Source organism: Gopherus flavomarginatus, chromosome 22, assembly GCF_025201925.1.
Source record: "Gopherus flavomarginatus isolate rGopFla2 chromosome 22, rGopFla2.mat.asm, whole genome shotgun sequence".
Taxonomy (NCBI): domain Eukaryota; kingdom Metazoa; phylum Chordata; order Testudines; family Testudinidae; genus Gopherus; species Gopherus flavomarginatus.
The window spans coordinates 4,964,940-4,991,520 of record NC_066638.1 but is presented as its reverse complement, the minus strand read 5'-3'; the positions used below and the strand labels follow the sequence as shown (position 1 = coordinate 4,991,520).

General features: G+C 44.5%; 1 protein-coding gene across 4 annotated transcripts in view; it reads right to left on the bottom strand.

Annotated features, from left to right (window-relative positions):
- CSMD2 (CUB and Sushi multiple domains 2) overlaps window positions 1-26,581 on the bottom strand; it is a 560,963-nt gene that overhangs the window by 459,488 nt on the left and 74,894 nt on the right. For all 4 annotated transcript variants that reach the window (XR_007770925.1, XM_050932578.1, XM_050932579.1 and 1 more), the window contains exon 3: window positions 14,314-14,426. Coding sequence is in view for 3 of the 4 variants with exons in the window: in XM_050932578.1 (XP_050788535.1) it covers window positions 14,314-14,426 (113 nt within the window). In the remaining variant the exon portion in view is untranslated. The remainder of the gene's footprint in view (window positions 1-14,313; window positions 14,427-26,581) is intronic.

The following is a 26,581-nucleotide window of genomic DNA, read 5'->3' as shown; positions in this document are numbered from 1 at the left end:
TTTCAGAAACCAAAAGTGGAAACCAGAGGAGTCATTTCCCAAACACGCCTACTACATTGCAAAAAACTATGAGGCCTGGCTAACAGGAAACAACATTCAAACCTTGGAAGAACTGAACCTCCTCATACAAATGGAGCAGTTCTTGGATGGTGTTCCTGAAGACATCACACGGTACATACAAGATGGAAACCCCAAGAATATCGCTGAGGCGGGGGAGATTGGAGCCAAATGGATGGAACTGGCAGAAAGCAAAAAAGCTACTGTCAAGGGGAACGATTACCCCAGGGGGCACACAGACCATAAACCCTACAACCGAGGACAGCCAAAGACCCCACATACCACCCAAGTAAAGCCACAAATACCCTACCCTTCAACCTCACCAGTCTCCAGTAACTCACCTCGGCCCAGTGACCCATCAGATGGAAGATGCTTTAAGTGTAATGAACTGGGACATATCAAGGCCAAGTGTCCCAAGAACACCATGCGAGTGCAATTCATTACACCACCATCACACCAAAGATCCCCAGGCCCGGATGCCTCTCAAATACCCTTGGAGCGAAGGGAAAATTTGAGAGTGGGCGGAAAGAAGGTTACAGCGTGGAGAGACACGGGGGCACAAGTGTCAGCTATCCACCAATCCTTCGTTGACCCCAAATTCATCAACCCAAAGGCCAAAGTTACAATTTACCCCTTCATGTCACAAGCTGTAGACTTGCCTACAGCTCAACTGCCTGTCCAGTACAAAGGCTGGTCAGGAATGTGGACTTTTGCAGTCTATGACAATTATCCTATCCCCATGCTACTGGGGGAAGACTTGGCCAACCAGGTGAGGCGGGCCAAGAGAGTGGGAATGGTTACACGTAGCCAAACCAGGCAAGCTTCCAGACCCATTCCTGTTCCTGAGCCGTCCACAGACGCCCCGTCTGTGTTACCAGAGACCCAGACAGAGGTAGTGGACCCGGATTCCATGCCTACCACTGAAACAGCCACAGCATCTCCAGTCCCAGGCCCGGAACTGGAACAGCAACCAGCACCAGCAAGTGCAACCACATCTTCAAACTCAACGCCAGAGGGCGCCAGCGAGCCAGAACTGGCAGAAGCAAAAGACAGCCATACCCAAAAGGCTCAGCCAGAGCCTGAAATACCCTCAGGTGCACCAGCGGAGAGCGGTTCACCAGCAACGGAAACAACCCCATCACCTACATCGCTTCCAGAGGGACCAAGCCCAAGTCCACAGTCTGAGGAAGAACTGGTGACCCCAGCCTCAAGGGAACAGTTCCAGACTGAGCAGGAAGCAGATGACAGCCTTCAGAAAGCTTGGGCGGCGGCACGGAGCACCCCACCGCCTCTCAGCTCTTCTAATCGATCCCGGTTTGTTATAGACCAAGGACTTTTATACAAGGAAATTCTTTCTGGTGGACACCGGGAAGAATGGCAGCCGCAAAAACAGTTGGTGGTTCCAACTAAGTACCGGGGGAAGCTCTTAAGCTTAGCCCATGATCATCCCAGTGGGCATGCTGGGGTGAACAGAACCAAAGACCGGTTGGGGAAGTCCTTCCACTGGGAGGGGATGGGCAAGGACGTTGCCAAGTATGTCCGGTCTTGTGAGGTATGCCAAAGAGTGGGTAAGCCTCAAGACCAGGTCAAGGCCCCTCTCCAGCCACTCCCCATAATTGAGGTCCCATTTCAGCGAGTAGCTGTGGATATTCTGGGCCCTTTCCCAAAAAAGACGCCCAGAGGAAAGCAGTACGTACTGACTTTAGTGGACTTTGCTACCCGATGGCCAGAAGCAGTCGCTCTAGGCAACACCAGGGCTAACACTGTGTGCCTGGCCCTAACAGACATCTTTGCCAGAGTAGGTTGGCCCTGCGACATCCTTACAGATTCAGGGTCTAATTTCCTGGCAGGGACCATGGAAAAACTGTGGGAAACTCATGGGGTGAATCACTTGGTTGCCACCCCGTACCACCATCAAACCAATGGCCTGGTTGAAAGGTTCAATGGAACTTTGGGGGCCATGATACGAAAATTCATCAACGAATTCTCCAATAATTGGGACCTAGTGTTGCAGCAGTTGCTGTTTGCCTACAGGGCTGTACCACATCCCAGTTTAGGGTTTTCACCATTTGAACTTGTGTATGGTCACGAGGTTAAGGGGCCATTACAGTTGGTGAAGCAGCAATGGGAGGGGTTTACGCCTTCTCCAGGAACTAACATTCTGGACTTTGTAAGCAACCTACAAAGCACCCTCCGACACTCTTTAGCCCTTGCTAGAGAGAACCTAAAGGATGCTCAAGAAGAGCAAAAGGCCTGGTATGACAGACATGCCAGAGATCGGTCCTTCAAGGTAGGAGACCAGGTTATGGTCTTAAAGGCGCAACAGGCCCATAAGATGGAAGCATCATGGGAAGGGCCCTTCACGGTCCAAGAGCGCCTGGGAGCTGTAAACTACCTCATAGCATTTCCCAATTCCTCACTAAAGCCTAAAGTGTACCATGTTAATTCTCTCAAGCCTTTCTATTCCAGAGACTTACAGGTTTGTCAGTTTACAGTCCAGGGAGATGATGCTGAGTGGCCTGACGGTGTCTACTACGACGGGAAAAAAGACGGTGGCGTGGAAGAGGTGAACCTCTCAACCACCCTGGAACGTCTGCAGCGGCAACAAATCAAGGAGCTGTGCACTAGCTTCGCCCCATTGTTCTCAGCCACCCCAGGACGGACTGAACGGGCATACCACTCCATTGATACAGGTAATGCTCACCCAATCAGAACCCCACCTTACCGAGTGTCTCCTCATGCCCAAGCTGCTATAGAACGGGAGATCCAGAACATGCTACAGATGGGTATAATCCGCCCATCTACCAGTGCATGGGCATCTCCAGTGGTTCTGGTACCCAAACCAGATGGGGAAATACGCTTTTGCGTGGACTACCGTAAGCTAAATGCTGTAACTCGTCCGGACAACTATCCAATGCCACGTACCGATGAGCTATTGGAAAAGTTGGGACGTGCCCAGTTCATCTCTACAATAGACTTAACCAAGGGGTACTGGCAAGTACCGCTAGATGAACCTGCCAAGGAGAGGTCAGCATTCGTCACCCATGCGGGGGTGTATGAATTCAATGTCCTTCCTTTCGGCCTTCGAAATGCACCCGCCACCTTCCAGAGGCTGGTAGATGGTCTACTAGCTGGACTGGGAGAATTTGCAGTTGCCTACCTCGATGATGTGGCCATTTTTTCAGACTCCTGGCCCGAACACCTACTACACCTGGAAAAGGTCTTTGAGCGCATCAGGCAGGCAGGACTAACTGTTAAGGCCAAAAAGTGTCAAATAGGCCAAAACAGAGTGACTTACCTGGGGCACCAGGTGGGTCGAGGAACCATAAACCCCCTACAGGCCAAGGTGGATGCTATCCAAAAGTGGCCTGTCCCACGGTCCAAGAAGCAGGTCCAATCCTTCTTAGGCTTGGCCGGATACTACAGGCGATTTGTACCCCACTACAGCCAAATCGCTGCCCCACTGACCGACCTGACCAAAAAGACCCAGCCAAATGCAGTTAAGTGGACTAATGAGTGTCAAAAGGCCTTTACCCAACTTAAGGCAACGCTCATGTCTGACCCTGTGCTCAGGGCCCCGGATTTTGACAAGCCATTCCTAGTAACCACAGATGCATCTGAGCGTGGTATAGGAGCAGTGCTCATGCAGGAAGCAACAGATCACAACTTCCATCCTGTCGTGTTTCTCAGCAAGAAACTGTCTGAGAGGGAAAGTCACTGGTCAGTCAGTGAAAAGGAATGCTATGCCATTGTGTACGCCCTGGAAAAGCTACGCCCATATGTTTGGGGACGGCGGTTCCAACTACAAACTGACCATGCTGCACTAAAGTGGCTTCATACTGCCAAGGGGAACAACAAGAAACTTCTTCGTTGGAGTTTGGCTCTCCAAGATTTTGATTTTGAAATTCAACACATCACAGGAGCTTCTAACAAAGTAGCTGATGCACTCTCCCGTGAGAGTTTCCCAGAATTCAGTAGTTAAAAAGTGTTCTTAAAATGTAGAAGTCTGTTAGTTATATACTTAGGAGTATATGTAAAGGTGTATGTGTTGTATTAATCTGTTTATTTTCCAGTTCTAGAAGGAAATCGCCGCCAGTGAGCTTCCCCACTGTCTGCAATTTGGGGGGCGTGTCATAAACAGATAGCTAAGGGTTAATGTCTCTTTCACCTGAAGCACCTGACCAGAGGACCAATCAGGAAACCGGATTTTTTCAACTTTGGGTGGAGGGAATTGAGTGTCTCAGTCTTTGTCTGCCTGCCTGCCTCTCTGAGCTTTGGAGAAGTAGCTCTATTTTCTAGTCTTCTGTTTCTAAGTGTAAGGACAAAGAGATCAGATAGTAAGTTCTATGGTTTTCTTTTCTTTGGTATTTGCATGAATATAAGTGCTGGAGTGCTTTGATTTGTATTCTTTTTGAATAAGGCTGTTTATTCAATATTCTTTTAAGAAATTGCCCTGTATTGTGTCATCTTAATACAGAGAGACTATTTGTATTTTTTCTTTCTTTTTTATATAAAGCTTTCTTTTAAGACCTGTTGGAGTTTTTCTTTACTTCTGGGAAATTGAGTCTGTACTCACCAGGGAATTGGTGGGAGGAAGAAATCAAGGGGAGATTTGTGTGTTGGATCGCTAGCCTGATTTTTGCATTCCCTCTGGGGGGAATAGGAAAGTACTTTTTGTTTCCAGGATTGGGAACAGAGAGGGAGATTCACTCTGTTTGGGTTCACAGAGCTTGTGTCTGTGTATCTCTCCAGGAGCACCTGGAGGGGGGAAGGGAAAAAGGATTATTTCCCTTTGTTGTGAGACTCAAGGGATTTGGGTCTTGGGGTCCCCAGGGAAGGTTTTTCAGAGGGACCAGAGTGCCCCAAAACACTCTAATTTTTTGGGTGGTGGCAGCAGGTACCAGGTCCAAGCTGGTAACTAAGCTTGGAGGTTTTCATGCTAACCCCCATATTTTGGACGCTAAGGTCCAAATCTGGGAATAAGGTTATTACAGTCACACCACAAGCTATTCAGTGAGTCGTAGATTACAAATGGACTGAAAGAACAACAGCAACAACATATTCCCTTTCATCAAAAACAGTTATCTCCTTCTTTACTCTTAACTAACATGAGTAGCTCACTTTGAGAAAGGTGTATAGCTGAATGAAGTGTTAGTGGGCGTTCCTCCCTTACCTCTCAGGATTAAGTTTTAATTACAACATGAGTTCTCTCGTTTGGTGGCACAGGCTGGGTTTTGAGCGGTTTATTTTTCTTCCCTTAGGAGAAACTCAGTCACTCATTTTGGATCTTTGCTATCTCAGCAGCGGCTCAGAGGCGTCTGCATTTGATTTTTTAAAAGCACCATCAATTATTTCAGGTTTTGCTTTGAGAAAGAAAATTTAATAGAAAATCTTTTTTTTTTAACTACATTAGCTTTATCTCAAATTGTTCTGCATCACAGAGAATCAGAACTGTAGAACATTATAGAAGAAGGGGGAAAAAACAATGTTAACCCATCTAGTCCCTGATTCAGCAAAGAATGTTCCAAACTCAATAGACTCACTGACTAATAATATTCTCCCTCACTTAGCACAACATGAAAAAACTGTCCGACTCTAGCGTTCATATCTTTGAAATATACATCAGCATAGGCCAGACCTTTTAAAAGTGCTCAGGACTCAACACTGAAGCCAGTTTTTCACGGGAATTCTGCACCCAATGAAAGCACCAAAACTTGCAGCCAAACAGCTCATCGCATTGGGTGCTGAGCTCTCTTGTAAATTTGGCTACAAATGTGGGTACTGAGCACTTGGAAATCTGGCCCTTCCACCCCTAGTTTAGCCAAGCTATACATACCTATATAAGCTTCAGGCAATACCTCCACTCAAACAGTAGAGCTTAGACCTAGGCTACATGTCAGATCTCATAGTAACCCAGGAAACCTATGGCTCCATGCCCAAGCATCAGACAGCAAATCTATGTTACTGCTCACTCACAAAGCAAACAGCGATCTCTTCTAGTGACTCATACTCGCTTCTCTCTATATAGCCATAGTCTGGAGCTGGCCCTGCGGGCTGGTAGTAGGGAAGCAGACCCAATCAAACTATTGATCCCAGTCTCCATGAATTTTAGGGTGTCTGGATAAAAATACTGCTTGGATCCTGAATACCCCTGGCTTGGGGTTTATTACAAAACAAAAACCCAGCTCATGAGATTTTGCCAAGCCAACTCCCCTACACTGTGGCCAGGTCCACACTACAGCGTTAAATCGATTTAAACAGCGTTAAATCGATTTAACGCTGTACCCGTCCACACTACAAGGCACTTAAAATCGATTTTAAGGGGTCTTAAAATCGATTTCTGTACTCCAGCTAAACGAAAGGAGTAACCCTAAAATCAATATTACTAAATCGATTTAGGGTTAGTGTGGACGGAAATCGAAGTTATTGGTCCCATTCTTTTACTGAGCTACCCAGAGTGCATCGCTCCGGAAATCGATGGTAGCCTGGGACCATGGACGCACACCACCGAAGTAATGTGCCCCAGTGTGGACGCGTAAAATCGATTTTATAAAATCTGTTTTATAAAATCGATTTTATTAATTTCGATTTTACTCTGTAGTGTGGACGTGGCCTGTATAGTGCCTATAGTGGTGCTATAATGGGGAAGGGTGGAATTTCCCCTGTGCAGGGGCAGAGTAGGGCAAATCAATTGGCTCTACCATGTCCTCCTCAAAGTCATTAACATAGGGAGACATGCTTAGCACAGTGGCAGCAGAAGGCAGACTGGGGGTAAGTCCCCAAAGCAGTGCTCCCAAGAGGGCTTCTGACCTGCAGAGCAGCTCCGTGGTAAGGATGCTATAAGAGAAGCAGTATAGGACTGCTCTAAGTTTATGTCAGGGGCTGCCTTCTCCCTCAGAGCACACCGGAAGCCAAGAGGTGCGCAGGTGGCATGAAGCCACTTTTGCACCAGCTGCTTCTGGGCTACCTCTCCAAGCAGTGACACAGAATCCAGTCCAGACTATTTAATTGCCGTTGCTTGAGGAACTGAAGAGCTGTGAGCAATGTGGGAATCTGAGAGCCATGCACCCGAACCTCCAGCTGTCACACACCACTCTTACTCTGCTTCACCTGCAGGTCTGTGAAGGAACACTGCCACCCAGTGGGCCAGGTGAGTTCCCCACATCCCTCATGTTCCCTCACTTCCAAGCCCCAGGCCTTTCTTTCCAATTTCCAAACTAGAAATGTGAGCAGCCTTAATCCCAGCCAGGATGGGACAGACAGTCAACACTGCAGCTCAAACATGCAGAGGTATGAGCACGTATGGACTAAGACCTTGACACGGCAAAATAACATCCACTCATTGCCCTTGGGTTGTTTTCTTTCCAATGACACCATGCCTTGGTCCCACTCTCTTCACTGAAAAAAGCCCACCCTGTCTGGAAGGTAACTATCTTAATGTAAAACCCTAATGGAGACAAAACATAGGCAGCTTTTGCTTTTATCTATCTAGACAAGCTCAACATTATCCTTCTCACCTGTGATTTACTTCAACTAGCCACATAAAGATAAAAAGTACAGCACTCTCTCTCCACTAGGATTTTACATTCAGACAGCTAACAATGCACAAACAGGTGTCTTTCAGCAGTGAAGGCAACGCCCTAGAGTCTGAAGTAGCCTCTGAGCAGAAATGTGGTCCTACTCTTATTATGTAGCAGTAACACTAGCAAGACTCAGCTGTTTTATTGAAAAGGCAAAATTCTGCTGTAACCCTAGTTCCCCTTCAAAATATGCAATGGAACAGTGTGTACCTGTATATTCAAAACTCCCCCCCCCCAATGGCTGATTAGGATCTTTACCAAACCTTCCAAAAACATACCAATTCCATATGCTTCTCTCTATCAAATGCTGAACAGAAAATGCTTTGGAGATTATCTAGTCCACCCATCTACCATTACATATGGAAAATGTTGACACTGTAATATAAATAGACACCCTTAAATACTTCAGCATTGCTGAAAACATGGAGGGAGGATTTAAAATTTGGGGTTGTTGCACAGTTAACCCCATGTAATCCTCACAAGTCCCTCACACAGAGTAAAGGGTGCTTATCCCTGGTATTTTTATGTCTATGTCATTCATGAGATGTGATTTTTTTTAAATTAATTTTTAAAATCATCAAGGCTATGTAATAGTCTCCCAAGAACTTATCAGCTGCGGTGGAGAGGCAGGCAACTAGGAACTGTCAGTTGCAAAATGGCCACTTTAGGGCTTTAGTTGCATGTCTCTGCTAAAATTATTAAGCCTGCCCCAGAAAGGCTGGGGTGGGGGCGGGGGAGAGGCAGTGTTTATAAAAGAGACCAAACTGCATTGCAGGGAGTTGGTACAGTACAGACCAGACAGCAACCTAAAAAAGCAATCCTGGGACTACAATGCTTTGGGGTTGGGACAGGTATGGTAATAACCTCTTATTTCTAGCGAGATGTACTGGGTGGGACTGGATAGGAGCTTTTCCCTTTTCCCTCTATGAGTCCACAAAAATAAAAGCTATTGAAAAAGCTGTTGGCTTGTATGTTTCACCTTCTTGTGTTGAACTCCTCATATTTTCCTCCTTGAAATATAGACAACAAAACAAGCATCCTCGTAACTGAAATAATCCTTGGGAGTGGATGACTCAGGAACAGATGATGCAGCTTTTAAAGGAAAGTGTGTGTGGTGGGTGGGAATGTTTCATGTTTCATACACCTACAGAGCGCACCGTTGTCATAAAACAACCGGGGCTAAGACACTCAGCTGGTGGCAAAGACAAGATATGTTTTGTATCACTGAACGGTGCATAATGTATTTAAATATTACTCCAGGCCCACTCTGATTTTAAAAGTATTGCAGTCGTAACACACTACTTTACAATGCTGGTCATATTTTTTAACTTCATTATTATTCTTGATAAAAATTCATATCCAGCATTCAGGACAGGAATAAGGATTGCAAACCTGAAACCACTGGGATAAACAACATGCCTGGTATATATAATGAATTCAGTCGTTACATAAGGCAGCAAATGGAGACTTCATGCAGAAGCCAAACAGCAGCGAGAGTGAGCAATGCATTTCATATGGAGTTGAGGCCATAGTGAAATACCTGTTTAAAACTAAAGCCCACAGCTCAATCCCAGAAAAGCTCTTGTATGGTGATGTTATTGCCTGGTGAGTCAACAAACAGCAATACTAAAAGAATTTGCAGGCAGATGAATTGTAGCCTTGCTGCAATTTTTGATTATGTCTAAGATCAACTGGAAGACATTCCCAGCAATTCAGAGCAAAATGCAAGTTCCAAGGCCAGGTATTCGGCTTTTCCTGAACTCCAAATTTGTTTGGGGGCAGAGCTGCAACCACTGAAAGAAAGAATGCTCTTGTGGTTAAGCGACTTGCTCAGGACTCAGGAGATGCGAGTTTAATTCCCAGCTCTGCCACAGAATTTCTCTGTGATCTTGGGCAAACAATTTTCAAAGCCATCCTGGGGAACTGGACAGCCAATTCTCTTTCATTTTAATGGGCCTAACTTTCAAAACTGTGTCCCTAAGCAATTCAAAGTGCAGACTGGACAGGGGAGATTTGTGTTTCCTGTTGCCAGTACTACAAAGACCTCAATTAGGAAAATGTTTCTAATTTTAGTTAGAAACAGAAGTTAAAATTAAACTTGCTTAACGTGAATATCATACACTGGTCCCACTGGATTTATCAGCAGAGGGGAGCGGATCCATTCGTGGGGTTCCCCCCATACAAACGTAAAATTAAAACAATTTATATGCAATGGGAACATTGTGGTTATGAAAGGCAGTGTGACAATAATCGTATCTAGAGACAGGCAATAGTGTGTGCTGCCCATACATAAATGCACCTCAATCTTGATCTGCTGCATCAGACACTATCCAGCACTGGGCTCCTCCCACACAGCTCTACTAATGGACATCAATCCTAACTACACTTACACTCCCTTTCCCACTCTGTTCCTATCTCTGGGCCTCACAGACCTCTCCTGGTGCCCTTCAATCATAAAAATGGCCATACTGGGTCAGACTGCTGGTCCATGTAGCCCAGTATCCTGTCTTCCGATAGCAGCCAATGCCAGGTGCCCCAGAGGGAATGAACAGAACAGGCCAATTTATCAATTGATCCCTCCCATCATCCAGCCTCAGTTTCCAGCAGTCAGAGATTTACGGACACTCAAAGCACAGGGTTGCATCCCTGACCATCTTGGCAAACAGCCACTGATGGGCCTTTCTTCCATTAGTTCATCTAATTCTTTTGGAACCCAGTCATACTTTTGTTCTTCAAACATCCCCTGACAACAAGTTCCGCAGGTTGACTGTGTGTTATGTGAAGAAATATTTCTTTTTGTTTGTTTTAAATCTGCTGCCTATCAATTTCATTGGATGAAATTCCTGTGTTGTGTGAAGGGATACATAACAACACCTTCATGATTTTATTCGTTCTCAGCCTACTCTTCCAAGTCACAGTCCCTCAGCCCCCTAAGGCAGGAGGCCTCAATCTCCCACGAGCAGAGATGGCCAGATGTATCAAACTGCACAGCAGTTTTGCAATATGCACCAGCACAGATTTAGAGTGAGACCTTACAACTCATTTTTGATTGTCACCTGAGCCAAGATCTGAATCCAGGCCTCCAGAGGCGAAAAGCCCTGAGGGATTTTAACTAGCTCCAGTGTCCTTCCTGCCCCGTATCCCTCTGAAATTTCATATTTCTGATTAAGTCAACGACTATGAAAACCAGTTTGGCTTAAAATAAAACCTTCTCGCCTCCAGTCAAACATCGCTCAAATAATTTAAAATATATGTAGGTTCAGACCAATCCTAGATCAAGCTTATATCTACTATATCAAAGAAATATTAAACTAATGATCAGGAAGAAAGGTATCAGAAGACAAAATACAAAGAGGGGATAGTTGTATAAAAATGGAAATTATGTAAATTTGATCCCCTTTAAGTGGCCAGCTAAACCTTAAAATAAAAACCTATTATTAGCTCTGAATCCCGAGTAACATTCAAACACAAAAGGGGGCAGAAAGGTGATCCTCATTCTTCTGACATTCCCAGAATGTTGATTCTCACAGAAAGACTCTACAAGTAACTCAGGCGATAGGGCTTTTCACAAATGTTTGCAGTAAAAACCATAAGCGAGTGTGACTCACTTCATTCTCATCTTGCTACAAGTTTGGTGCCAGGGCCAGGTTCATGTGACATTTAGACTGAGTGCACCCAAGGGGTTAGATTTAAGAGAATCTCAGCAGAAATAGTCTCTCGCATTAAAATTGAAATTTTGTGGTTTGGCACAATTTTGTCCCTGCCAAAAAAAAAATCCTTCCCAGATGAAACACTGCTGTCATCCCTGTTTTAAGATTCTGAGCATGTGCAGAGCTGGTACATCAAGCAAGAAGCCTGGGAGAGGAAGCATGAACCCCAGAGAGAGCGACATGTTTGCACAAACCCCTATGAAGTCAAGCCATTGTGTTTTGCCCAGACCTACTTCCGAATAGAGCCTGCAGAAGAACGGTGAAACTTTCTCATTGAAAGTTTTTTTGAATATTTTGGGGAAAAGTATCACAATGTCTAATTTTCAAAGTTCTAAGCAGCTCTTCCCAGGGTTCCTCCAAAAACAAGCGAGGATGAGACTAGATGATCTCTCAAGATTCCTTCCAGCCCTATATTTCTATGATTCTCTACTGTGTGTTTGTACAGTGCCTAGAACAGTGGCTCTCAGTGTTTTTTTACTGGTGACCCCTTCCACCCAGGAAGCCTCTGAGTGTGACCCCCCCCATAAATATATAAAAAATTGTTTCTAATTTAACACTATTATAAATGCTGGAGGCAAAGCTGGATTTGGGGTGGAGGTTGACAGCTCGTGACCCCCCCCATGTAATAAACTCGTGACTCCCCGAGGGGTCCCGACCCCCACTTTGGGATCCCCTGGCCTAGCACAGCAGGACTTTGATCTCAGTTGGAGTCTCTATGCATGACTGTATTACACACAGTTATGAGTCTTGGAGGAGAATTCTCCCATATCTCCCAGGTTCTGGCAACAGCAAAGAAACAGCCAGCTCGGTTTTGGTTTTTGTTGTTTTGTGTGTGTGTTTCTGGGGGTAGAGGGGGTCCCTGCACTCCCTCTCTCATGATTCATGTTCTCTCCAAGTGCAACTGTAGTGGCCCCCAATGGAGCTGCTGCAGGTCATTTCCGTTGGGAAACTTTCATTTGAATAGCAGGCATGCAAAGTCTGCTGCTCAAACACTTCCTTTCGGCCCACATGATGGTAGATCCAGGTGACGTTTGGAGGCACATAAACCCCTGTAGCTTCCCTGTCTAAATACTTTGGAGGGTCTATTTCCAAGGCACATTTCAATTCGTTCTACAGTTGAGTGTTACCTCTATGCTTTGGTACTTTGAGGCATTTGTGCACTGATGGGAAGCAGAAAGGTCAACATTGCTTAAAAATGCCACTAAGGAAAAAAGCAGGAGACCAAGCCAGATAGCATTTTGGGTTAACTTCTTTTCTGAAAAAGGAGGAGATGAGTCAATTGCTGAAGTAACCTTCTTTGGAGCTGCCTGAGTAAGAGGGAGGAAGCCGTAAGAGAAACGGCAATCTGAACACATACATGAGTGAAAACTAAAAACAGAATCCAAAACCAGAAGCACACAGAATTAGGCCTTGTCCTCAACAGGAGTAAAACCACGCTACCTACCACCATCTCTATTAGATGCTGTTGTTGCTCGCTGGGTTCTAGCGTGACTTCTGCAGAAGGAAGCGGAATGTCCCCTTCCTCAAGAGAGACATTAAGGCCACATTCTAAAAATGTGGCTAGAAGACCCACCTACACTGCCAAATCCACTCTGTCAGAACTTATTTGCTACACGAGTGCAACACGGTAGGGTTTTGCACTGAGCTTAACTGTTTTAACTCTGTCCCCAACTGGGCTATGGTCCTACCAATGCCCCAGTGCTATAACAGTGCTCAGAATCGCTGTTAAAAATGACTCAGTCCGATCTACACGTCAAGGCTCAGCCACATTTTAACCAGAGATTAGTGTCTAACTGAGATGCCCTAACTTGACTGATTTTTCAGTGCAGAAGGGACCATAAACTAGAACTCTATATGCACTAAGCAATCTACTGGCTTGTATGGCACGATTCACCTGTGGAACTCAGTGTCACATGGTATCATTAAGTATAAGAGCTCAGCAGGATTCCAAGAAGAATTCAACCTTTATATGGATCATGAGAACACTCTCAGCTAAATGTGCTTAAAAGCAATAATGTCCTGAACATTATAACATGACTTAGGGTACGTCTATACTGCCCGCCAGATCGGCGGGTAGTGTTCGATGTATCAGGGATCGATTTATCGCATCTTGTCTAGACGCAATAAATCGATCCCCGAATTGACGCGTGCATTCCATCTCGGCAGGAAGAGTAAGTGGAGTTGACGGGGAAGCCACGGTGGTTGACTCACCACCGTGAGGACGGCCAGGTAAGTCGAATTAAGATACTTCGACTTCAGCTACGTGAATAGCGTAGTTGAAGTTGCGTATCTTAGTTTGACCCCCCCCCCGGCGGGTGTAGCCCAGGCCTTAGGCTTTCTTGTGCCTAGATACAGCGACTCACATTATAACTATGCTCTAGCCTTTGTAAAGACCTTTCATTAACACAGTTAATTATTCTTTGCTCCCATCAACAAAGAACCAGTTACAGAGATCCAAGCATTTTTGTAGCTGGACAGACTACCTCCACAATTTTGAATAATACAGAACATTTTACCCCACCTGAAAGGAATGTACGGCAAAAGGTTGAAAACCTATTGTTTGGATTTTTTAAGAAAATGCACATGGAACAATAAACGAAGCTCTGAACTTTTGAGGGTTACCTTCTCCCTGCAGCCGTGCATTCCCCATCAGCTCATCTTCCTAAGTCACGCTGGTGAGACAGAGCTACATTCTCTGCGACCTTGAGGAGCCCAGAGCTAATGTTCTACATTCTCTTCCAATCCCAAAGCAGCGCTCTGCCTTTCTTTACACAGTAACTTTTTAAAACATTTTGAGTAGAGCTGGTGGAAAAAATTCAAATTTGCACCGAAAAAAAATTTGTTTTGTAATTTTTTTCCCCTCAAATTTTCCCATACGTTTTTCCCACACTTTGCAACCTGCTCTTGTTTTTAGTCCCTGCTACAGCATATGGAGCAGTAAGACAAACGGAATGGAGTGGACCTACCTTCATAGTTTGCCTGGAAGCCTTGAGCGCTGACAGCGTAATCGCTCACGAGCCATAAAGATAACACAACTCCAGTGCTCACGATAGGAGCAGGCAGCTGGAAACCTGTTAACCTGAAAGACACCAAGAGAAAGGTTATACTGGCAAATACAGGACAAGCCAGCGAGTCTAGGAAGACTTGTACTCACAGGGATAAACGCCATCTTGGCCAACATACCAGAGACTGAACCAGGGACTTCCAAACCTAAAAGCATGAGCTTGAGCTCAAGCATCCATGTCTATTTAACTAGGGCTACAACAGACCTACATCCTCTGTGGATTGAGCACCAAGTGGGGTCTCTTACACACTTACCAGTGGCTGTAACCACTTACAATAGCTGTTACCAATTCCTTCATTATCTACACTAACAGCCGTTCTGTTTACTTCTGGTCAGATTTTCTATTTGCCATTTTGTTCATGGCAAAACAGCTGCATGACCAAAAAAAACCCTCACACATTCTAGAAGCTACAGGGAATATAACCATTGCCTATTTATCTGCCTGAAGCTTTTCAAAAGCAACCTGCACCGCTGTATCTAAGTACTAACCACACTCGCTTAGATTTGTAATAGTCACATATTCTTCCTCCCACATACTCCAAAGAGTGTAGTCCGGACGCCAGAGAAAGGGACAGAGTCCAAATTCCCAAATTCTCATTCCTGGCTCCTTTTCTGACCCGCGCTGTGACCTACGGCAAGTCACTCAGACTCCTTGTGTCTGTTCCCACCATCTGTGACATGAGAATCAGACTCAAACTTCTGAAAGTCCCAAAGCTTCATTCATTAATATTTATAAAGCACTTTAAGATCCGTGGAGTAAAGGCACTACATAAGCGCCTAGAGTGTTATACGAATAATATTATGTTGGACTCTCAATCTAAAGGAGCAGAGGATGAGAAGCAATAAAATTGACATTGCCAATTAGCTGCCTGGATTTACATTGACTATTTATTTTGTATGTCTACCAGAGATGAGGCTTGTGCTAGGAGCCAAGTGTTCTTAAGGCAACAGAACTGCCAGCTAACCCCAAAAGGAACTTTCCTCTGGACTAAGCCAATAAAGACATAACTAGCTCATGCTTGTCATCAGCAGATCTCAAAGTGCTTTACAAAGGAGTCAGTGTAATTATCTCCATTTCATACGTGGGGGAAGCAGCTTCGCAAAATAATGCGGAACACCGGAGCAGAGCTGGGACTGAATCCAGAACTCGTGAGTTTCAGTCCAGTGCTCTATCAACTGAACCAGTGGGTTGCCCTAAATGTCTTAGAACAGAGCTTTCAGGATCTTTAGATGACTGACTTCTTGCAAAGCTCTCGTATGCAATATATGGAGAGAGAGAGGGATGGAGAGAAGAAAGGGAAGGAGGTTACAGTGTGATTATAAGGGAAAATAGGAGTGAGACAGAGTGCTCCTCTAAATAATGATAATACCTATCTTTCATACAGCACTTTTTGTCAGTAGTTCTCAAAGCATTTTATCCCCATTTTACATACAGGGAAACTGAGGCACAGCATGGCAGTAACTTGCTCAGGGTCACCCAGCAGGTCATCAACAGTAAAGCTGGAGACAGATCCCAGGTCTCCTGAGCCCCAGTTCAGTGAGAAAGAGACATGGAGAGAAGTGACACTCCTCACAAGAGAGAGTGGTGACAATTGTATCAAAAACATGGGTACAATATACAAAGCAAGAACAATCTTCCACGACATTGTGTCCTCGGACTAATTACTTTGGGTTTTTTTGACAGATTGACTCTAAGTTACAAGGTAATTGTTAATTTTAATATAGAAATTTGTTCATCAACGTTTTTGAATTGGCATTATAGGATCCCAGGCACTAATTCCCTGATACAATATTGACACAGACAGAGAATAGCTAATGTACATTTCTGATAAACAATTAGTTTTATAATTTATAATCCATCCCCTTGCACTCGGCTAAGACCATTTACATAATAGATTTACAGAACAAAAAAAAATGTTTTTCAACCGCTCTCATGTTAAATTTTTACCTGCCATTCCCAAAAGACAAATCTAAATACAATCTCTTCCGTCTGATAACACTCAGAAAAATCTGGCTGCTGTAAAAACATGTAAGAAAGAGCAATTTAGCCTATGGAACTCATTGTTAGATGGTATGGGATCTGAGTTACTACAGAGAATTCTTTCATGGGTGCTGGTTGGTCAGTTTTGCCCACGTGCTCAGGGTTTAACTGATCGCCATATTTGGGGTCAGGAAGAAATTTTCCTCCAGGGCAGATAGGCAAAAAACCTCCAGGGCCTCTGCCATTCTCTGCAGCATGGGACACGGGTCACTTGCTGGTGGATTCACTGCAGCTTGAGGTCTTCAAACCACAATTGGAGGACTTCAATAACTCAGACGTAGGTTAGGGGTTTGTTACAGGAGTGGGTGGATGAGATTCTGTGGCCTACATTGTGCAGGAGGTCAGACTAGATGATCATAACGGTCCCTTCTGACCTTAAAGTCTATGAGTCTATGAGTCATTGCCACAAGATATCAAGTCCAAGAGCTGAGCAGTTTTCAAAAAAGAATTCAGTATCGATTCAGATCCTGAGAACATCCACAGATAACAGTACAGGTGGTATTTTAAGACTTTTTGAAGGGCTATTCAGAGTATGAGCCAACTTCTCATTAATGAGGATAGGAAGGAATTTTCCTTTATTGGGCAATTTAAATGCCCACTTCAGAGTTTCTTACACCTTTCTTTGAAGCAGCTTGCCTTGGTCAGAGACTGGGTACAGCATTAGGTTTGAAATAGAAAGCTCTGTCAGGTATTCTACCACAGCCCCCTAAATACACTCATGATATACAACCATACCTATTTTAAGAGCCCTTTCATCAAGATAACACTAACGATGCAGAGTCATATATAGCGTCTAATGTATTTAAATGACCCTCAACCCATAGCACCTAAGCACGTCACAATCTGTTCAATGTATTTACCTTCAGAACATCCTGTGAGGCAGGACAGCGATATTATCTCCATTTTACAGATGAAGAATTGATGCACAGAGAGTTTCAATGACTTGCCTGAGGTCACACAGAAACTCTGTGGCAGAGCAGGGAAGTGACCCCGATTTCCCATGGACCACACCAGCACCTTAGCCCCTGCCATTCTTCCTCTCTCCATTAGGGCTAGGATTATTAAAGGAATCTGTAAGACCAACTCCTCCAGGCTACTTTGAAAATTCAAGTCTAAAAAACTAATACAGAACCCCCTCGCATTCTTGATTTGTCTAAATATTGTGCCAAAAGGACTGAGCCCTCACCGAATAATGAAACTGGGCATGTCTGCCTGAGAACCTTATTAAAGAGAAACTCCTTACTTATCACCGGCAAAACCCTTACAGTTGCTAAATAGGATAGTCAAGTCTTAATGTAAGTTATGAAATACTGAAGGGCACAGATGTGAATATTTCTGTTGAAAAAAATCAAGTTCTATTTTAAAGGGTTTGTATCCTTTCACCATGTATAGATGGGTAGAAAAGTGTGGTGGCTATTTTTAGATTTAATTAGAAGTGCTTACTGAAACCTCCAAGCACTTTATTTTTTTACAATAAAGGCACATACAGAAATGTGGAACAATTTTAATGAAACCATGCGTTGCAGATGACAGACAATTGCATAATCACCTCTCCTCTCCACCCCTCTATATAGACAGATATTATAGTACCATGGGAGCAGGGACTAGAACTTTGCACCTTTATCTCCAAGACAGATCTGTACTACCTGAGCTAAAGAAGATCACCCCTTACCTCACTGCAGTAGTAAGTCTTATCTTCTCCATGGGTCCACAACTAGAGGGCACCATCGAGCATTTTACACAGTCTCCACAAAAAGCCCCACAACAGATAAAAACTCCCTCTTCCCTGACACCCCCTCACCTCTTCCCACACACAAACTTTTGCCCCACTGTCTACGGGAAAACTTAGAACAACGGTGTCCCCTGAGGGTCAAAAACTCAGGTCACTATCAAAGGCAGGTGGCAGAGCTGAAGACTCTTTGCTGAGCATGACAGCTCACCAGTTCCCTCCTGTTACACCCAGGGAGGATGGAGCCATTCAGAAAAGTGCTTCAGCTGATTGCAACTATGCTGGGATCAAAGAAGAATAAGGGAATACAGACATTACGCAAGAGATGACCATCACCAGCTCATTTCACACAGACCACTGGGCACAAAGGGGTGACTTTGGGTCTCATGCCACCAGAGGCAGAATTGTTCTTACATCTGTTCAGCACTAAAATTAACTGATACAAATAAAGGCATGAGGTAAGCCTGCCACTGTGCATTGCAAATCTCCAATCAACCCCTGTCAATATACCAAAAGACATCTGGACTTGCCCCAACCAGCTTCTCCTATTATTACTTCTGATAATAATGGTGCAGAGTATCAGCAGCTCCCAGACAGCGCCAAATCCCCTTTGCTCCTGTTTTGCAGTAAATGGGATTTTCAGATTGCAGATGCATAAATGTTGGCCTGAGACTGAATGACCAATACATCACAAGGCCAAGAATGGAAAAATCATAGCACATTCAGGGGTACGACGACACTAAGGGGCATTCTAAATTTTCATAGGCACAGAATCTTTTTGGTTTCACAGCATCAGGATGCAGGAATATTGCGGCGCTGACGCTTGGCTGGTGGTTTCTGTCGGATGGAGACGCAAGAGAAAAGGCTGTTACAACACTTGAGCTTGGGCTCATGTACATTATCCGAGCGTGCTCAGATAACCACAGCTTGCAGCTTTAAGCCCCGTTTCATGGCAGCACTTCGGAACCTGCTTTTCTTTAAGAAAGCATTTAAGTCCACCGGGAGACAATGAGATTTAAGTGCTATCCTGAACAGGGATGACCTTAAGCATGTGCTGAAGTACTTCCCTGAAGCAGGGCCTTAGAAGGGAAGAATTGACTTGTGCATAAGGCACTGGACTAGGACTTGAGAGAACCTGGATTCTGTTCCCAGCTCTGCTACAGATTCCATGTGTGAACCTGGGCACATCACTTAATCCCTCACTAGGCGTTATGGGTTCTCAGTGCCACTAAACAAATCATGCCACTTATTTAGGTGCCCACATATTTGCCTAATATCTATATTTCACAAATGAGAAAACAAAGAGGTGAAGTGATGTGCCCAAATTCACAAGGCAATTCAGTGACAAAGCTGGGACAAAACGCTCAACGGCTGCTTTCCAGCCCCTAGCTCTGCTCACTAGACAACACAGCCTCCCTGCAAAAACATGCCATGCCATTATTTCTGTGCTCATTCCTGGAACCAAAGGACAGAGAGGAAGGACCTCTCAGGTCACCTAATCCACTTCGATATGGTACAGGTTTGCTTTCTGCAATATATTTCTTTGAGCACACAAGTAGTGTACCTGTCTGCACACGTATTTGCCACTTTGCATCACCAATGGCTACTTCCTGCCCCTTTCTCTGTCTGTGAGAATATTTCCTAGGTGACTTTTAACAGCCCATCACTGTTCTTTGTTGCACAATGCACATTCATATCCCATTCCACCACTTGAAGGAAACTACAGTCATAGATCTATTATGCTAATAAAACTCATTTGCTAGTAACTGCAAGGCATTGCAGTAAGAGCCACTACAGAGAAACACTTTTCAACACCTACACATCCTCATTAACGTTCCCATTCACACATTCTTACATAACAAAACCTACTTAGAGGGAAGGTTGTTTTTTTTTTTAAACCACTATCAGCAGCTTGTCACTATAGCAGGAGAGGGTGCAGCTGGTAAGAGACCCTGCCACTTTTCACCCCATGAGCCTCCCCACTACCTGCAATGACAGCTGCAAGGAGATCCTTAGGCAATTATTCCAGTGTACACTGCTAGATTAAATCAGACTGGCATTTCTCCAGCCTCCCCCCCGGCATCAACTGTGGCCAGAAGTCCTGAATTTCCTTCAGTTGCAACTTCTTTTCTCCTTGGCTTCACCAGAGCAGAGGCAGAGGTGATATCTGCTTTGGGAGGTGACAAACACTGCATTTGGAGTGGGTTCCTGAAAAAGTCCTAGTCTAATAATGAAGGGCAACTAGTGGCAGGTTAATTCTTCAGTATAAGCAGAGGGGGGAAAATGACTAACTGTCATGAAACCATTTGGGATTCTCATTCCACTTCTGTTCACTGTCACTGAAACCACTGTGGATCAAATACTGTGGTTCTCCTTCGATTTTCATTCAGGCAAAGCGTGCAGGGGTTCCACACGGATTCTGCGTGAATAAGGACCACATATAAAACGAGCAAGAGTCTCAGGACTTGGCCCAGTTGTTGGGTCGTCTCCCCACCCCAAATACAAGGGGCAGCCACGTGCTTTCAACTGAAAGGCGTCTATTTTAAAATTAAGTGCAAACACCAGGGAAGAAACTAAGTCAAATCTCCAGCTCATAGACTGAGCATGTGCGTCTCCTCTGTGACATGTCACAATGCTGCACAACAGTTCCAGGTGCACATGGCTCTCTGTGCAACAGAAGGGCAGAATTTGCCCCAAAACACAGCTACTCCAGCAGCAATTTTTGACATGAGTCATTATTGAACCCGCTGCCCTTTCGTGGGGTCATGCACACCAATTCCCAGTAGCGTGCCAGCCCTAAGCAAGCACTGCAAATCCTTTGGTTACTATGGGGCCCTAACTCCTGGTGGGTCCTAATACGCTCTCCATCAACTGCTTTCAGTACCCTACTCCTTGGATACCTCTGGGACCTGCTCCCATCCTCCCCTGCCAGAGACGAGTCACCTTCCCCAGGCACAGGAAAAGAGCATGGGCAGATTCACCTCCTTGCTCACTTAGGGCTGCTCAGCAGGGCAAACACATTACTGAACATTTACAAGACAGTACTTCAACCACGTTGGGGCCCCAACGTGCTAAGCAAACAAAGAAAATACATAATGCCAAGAGGGAATGCTTCCCAGCCAATCCTGCTCAGCTAGTGAGATCTAAGAAGATCACAGCCAGAAGTGGTACAGCCACAGGCACGTAGGACAGTCTATTCTATGCTAGTTCTTATATCATCCTCACCATTGGAGTATCTGAGCCTTCGACTGGGGCATTTCAACAAAATGACTAATTTCTGTCACATATGGTTCCTTCTCTCATCCTTTCGCCATGGGCAAAATTGCACATGCAGTGGAGTGTTTTCTTTTGCTCATTTTTCATCCTCACTTTCGTTTTGTTTATAATAGGACCTAGGTCATACACAGCACAGCATCAAAGATTTACAAAAGTGGCATCATTATCCCAATTTTACAAATAGGGAAACTGAGGCACAGGGAAGGAAAGTGACTTGCCCAAGGTCATCCAGCTAGCCAGTAGTGGAGCTTGGAATAGAACCCAGACCTCTGGAGTCCAATCCTAGTGCCCTATCCACTAGGACACTTTTAGATCAGCTCTACCTTGTGCTATGTCTTCATGTTAGCAACAGCAAAGTCAAAAGTGCATTTGGGAGAGCAAAAAGATGCTGCGGAAGTGAGGAGATGGGGGTCTTAGTTGCTGAGTGAGTTCATTCTACAGTCTCACACCGGCCCCTGAAGAATCTCTGCCATCTGCACAAGGCAAGTTTTACCCTGCAGTGGTCAACTCCATTGTGCCTGAGGACCAGAGGGGTCAACGACAGTCCTCATCTCCATCCTTTAAATGTGTCCGTCTCCCCACTTTGCATGCTACGCTATTCTAGAGCATCAAATCTGACTGTGTCATGTAACACAACACGGGCTCCATTTTGCAACACAGGTGCCATAATTAAAACAGCACACATTCCTTTTCCTAGTAAGATGCCCAACGTCATCTTGGGCTGCAATCAAAAAACGTTATTGCAGCTGGCAATCCGACACCCTTTATAGCACAAATGCGAGAGAAATGCCTCAGAACCTCCGTGCACACCTCTAATGAAAACCCATTGGATTGCATCATTTAACTCAGCTTTAAATTACACATCGTACTTCAGTGATTTTTTTCTTGCACACAATTTAAATGCACCTATTAAAGAGAATTTCTCATCAAATAGACCACTCTTACTTTTAACCATCTACAGTTAATATGATTGGTGCCAGGAAGGCCAAACTGATTTTCCTGTCTGTCACATTATCCTATGACAAAACACAAGCTAAGCTTGTTGGAAGGAGCTCTGTTAAAAACAGCACCGTGAAGCAAGAGAGGTGGCTTGGAACGTTTGGTAAAATAATGTCTGAATACTAATTAATATCTGAACTCTTTCTTCAGGTGCAAGGCTGTCTCACGACTGATATGAACAGAAGTCAACCTAAAGCAAAGGTATTTGAAACTTGTATGGAACTGATCCAGAGCCAACTGACATAAGTGGAAAGACGTCAGCGGACACTAGGGCATGTCTTACAGGCCTGATTTAACAAGGTATTTAGCTTCAAGTGCATGAGTGGTCTCACTGACTGCAATGGCATTACTCATGTGCTTAAACTTCGACGTGGGCTTACACACCTTTCAGTGCTGGTGCCTAAGAGAAGGCATTTCAGCCCATGAGATTTCTCATCTTCTCCAGCAGCAGCATGATTTCAGCCCTTAGAGCAGAGGGGCTGAGCTTCAGGATTCCTGGGTTTTTTGCCACCTCTATTGTTGACTCAATGCATGATCTTGGGGCAACTCACAATCTTCACAGGTTTCTGTTTCCCCGTTGGCGAAACCAGGGTAAAATCTACTTCACAAGAGTGTGGTGAGCACATAGGAGTAGTTTGAACACGCTGGGATAAAAGGTGTCTTAGATACATGCAGAATGTGATGAAGATACAGAGAAGGGATGAAGTGCTACTGACATGACAGCACAGATTCAAACTGGAAAAAGCCAGGGGAAAGGTTAGTGTGTATATAATTCCTCAATACTTTGCAGTTCTATAATGCCTTACAACCAAGGATATCAAACTGCTTTGCAAGCGTAAGCTAATTTAGCCTCACAAGCCATCTTTGAAGTTGGTAAGTGCAGTTATCCCCAATTCACAAAAGTGGAAATTGAAACACAGAGAGGCAAACTGATATGCCTAAGATCATACAAGGAATCTGTGGCCAAGATGGGACAGCAGCCTCCTGACTTCTTATGAGCCACAAGCCCCTTTCCACAGTAGGACACAGCAAGAAAAAAAAAATCTAGAATACGGGCTCCCCCAAGAATGCAGCACATTCATCCAGTGCTGTCCCCAAATGGCAGGTCAGATAGAAACATGAGGGTGCATCTCCAATTCTGTTACGGTTGATAAACCTAAAGGTATCTTCTAAAGTGCCTTTGGAGAAGTTGCACGGCCTTGGCAGAGAAAGGAGTCATTGGATCAAAGCCTGGCTCCTCAACAAAACAGCTGGGGCTGATCCCCAGAACAGCTCTTCACATCGGCCCTGGTGCAAAGATCACACAGAAAGGAATATGAAGACCAATTACCAATGGACAAAGGAACACACAAGGATCTTGGCTAGCTAAGGGACACCTCTTGCCGCCTCCACACGTGCTCCTTTCAGTATATATATGCAATCCTCACACTTTGGCTGGTGTGCACATGACACCTGCAACAATAAATCACAGCATGTTTGAAAAACAAAAGCACCCTCAAGAGACTGTGAACCAGCCCCAGATATGAAAGGCAATGACTGCTCACAGATGTCATGCTCAAGGCTGCTTCGGGGAGTACGCCATGAAGAAAAAGGAGGAGCAGATATAACAGAGAGAAGGAAATTTATCCGTCAATCCATTTCACAGTAGATTTCATAACTAGGGGTTGGTTTTCCTTACAGACACTATTACCAGTGTGTTCTGAAGGGTGATGTACTTTATGGAGATGACAAATCTTAGCATTCAAAGTAATATCTTTGAAGGAACAGAATGCTCTTTTCAAATTATGGGCCAAATCCCAGATCCTCTTGGGATCTGGACCTATATAAGTGAAGAAGGAAGGATTAGCTTTTTCTCCATAAACATCATTTTCACCATATACACAGAATCTGACAAAAATATTTCCATTGATAATAATCAAAATTTATAGATAGGGAAAGTAAGAAAAATTCTACTTGATAACCTATTAGAGATCCACTTAAGGATATTTACTTTGTATCTTTTAGCATGTAAGGCTGATTGTTTTATAACTATTAAAACACAAATTAATTTTCTAAAACTCAACACACAGGGGGAGGGATAGCTCAGTGGTTTGAGCATTGGCCTGCTAAACCCAGGGTTGCAAGTTCAATCCTTGAGGGGGCTATTTGGGGATTTAGTTGGGGATTGGTCCTACATTGAGCAGGGGTTGGACTAAATGACTTCCTGAGGTCCCTTCCAACCCTGATAGTCTATAGTCTAACACCTGCTGCAATTAAATAATAGTCTCACTCCCTCAATTTCCCATCCCATGAAAATTTAAATCAATAAAATTGAAAAAAATGCTTAAAACCCATAAATTCTGTGCAACTATAAAAATTTAAAGATACAAATTTAAAAAAAAAGCTTACAGATACTCTATCATCTGTCAGAATTATAAAAAAAATACAAATTGTATTCTACCAAGCCTCATACACAATCATCTCCTGGGCAAAACACAGCAATTTGTTTAGCTTCATAGAGTGCTATGCAAAAGGAAGTGAAGAATATTCTATCTGCTTCAATTCCACAATGAATCTGAAACAGGGAGAACACAGTCCTGTGAACTGGAATTTGGCTAGGCTGACAGGCCCTACTCTTGCATACATAACGTGTTATAACCTCAATCAGCAGAGGCCTTGGGTGGTATCACACACCTGAAATTTGGCACCTCCAGCAAAACAGTGCCTGTGAGCTCCAGGTGCAGGCATCAGATAGCCTTAGGGAGATGAATTTTAGCAATGCATACATCACATCCAGCACCCAAACCTACTGCTGGGCGGTGGTGGCCAGTGCTGTGGAACAGATGCCCCCTTCTAGATGTTTAGTAGCATGTGTTGTGTACCTCCTAAGCCCACAGACATTCCCACATTTCAAATAGTCCTTAACTAGAGCTCGCAATATAAAGGGCACAGATACCATAGGCACAAGGATTCCCAAGGCACAAGGATTCCCACAGTTACAATAAGGTTCAAGCCAACAGTTCCTAGCCCAGCACCTAAGGCCAGCCTGCTACAGGGGTATAGAGGCCACTGTGTCTCATTGGGTTCCTCTCCATACCACCATCCGCTGGCAAGCCCTGATCTCTATCCTCCTGCAGCAGCTAATACCAGCAAATGGTGCACCTCTGCTTTCCAGTCCCAATTTCCTGACCTTCCTTCTGCAGCCAGTTCCCAGACCGCTTGCTTGGATTCTCTCCCACATAGGGTCCTGGCCCTGATCTCTGGATACAGCTTCCTCTTCTAGCTATTTGGAAATTAAGAAGCCCTCTCTATTTGTTGCATGATAACTAGGTAACAGGCCCCTCCAATGGCTCGATCCTTTACCTTCTGCTCAGCCGAGGCTGAGGGAAGGTACCTATCTAAGGAGCCAGCAGCTCCACTGCGTGTATTTCACACATACTCCTACTGCTTTCTCGCTTCAGGGCGGGTTTCAGCAGCTCTGCCATCAAATTTATTTTTTTCCTCCTCTTGTTACTTTAATTTTTAATAAAACAAGGAATTACAATGAGAAATGTTAGTTCGACTTTTTTTAATATTGGGAGAAACATAATTGATATTTTAAATGCCCTCATTAATCAGCCAAGAAAATTAGCTGTGTATAAACTGAGGACGAAGCTGCAACGTGCCATGTCTTGGAATATTTAAAGGCCAGCGCTGACTGTAAGGCAAAATTCACCAGCACTTACTTAGATGGCTGTCCTTTAAGCTGGAGTCCCTGCAAGGCAGGAATGGCGCTTCAGGCCAAGAAAACTCAACCAACTTAAAATGATATTGTAATGACGTACAAAGGCACCATTTCAGTTCAGGTCTTGGAGGCCATTTGTCTTCGTGCAATGGCTTCTGTTCCACGTTCTCATGATTAAATTAATCCCCCTCCCGCTCATCACTAAGATTAGTTAAATCCATGGGAAGAACCAGACGTTTAACAAGTTAAACGGCTAGCACGTTGTTTTCAGTGGGGTTTTAGGAGAACTTAGTGCTGGAGAAGGTGTTTTTAGAGCTCACTCTTGGAAGATACAGAACCTGAATCATGCAATGGACTTATGCTCATGCTTTGCTTTAAGCACACGAACAGTCCAAGACACTTCAGTGAGGCTGCTCACGTGC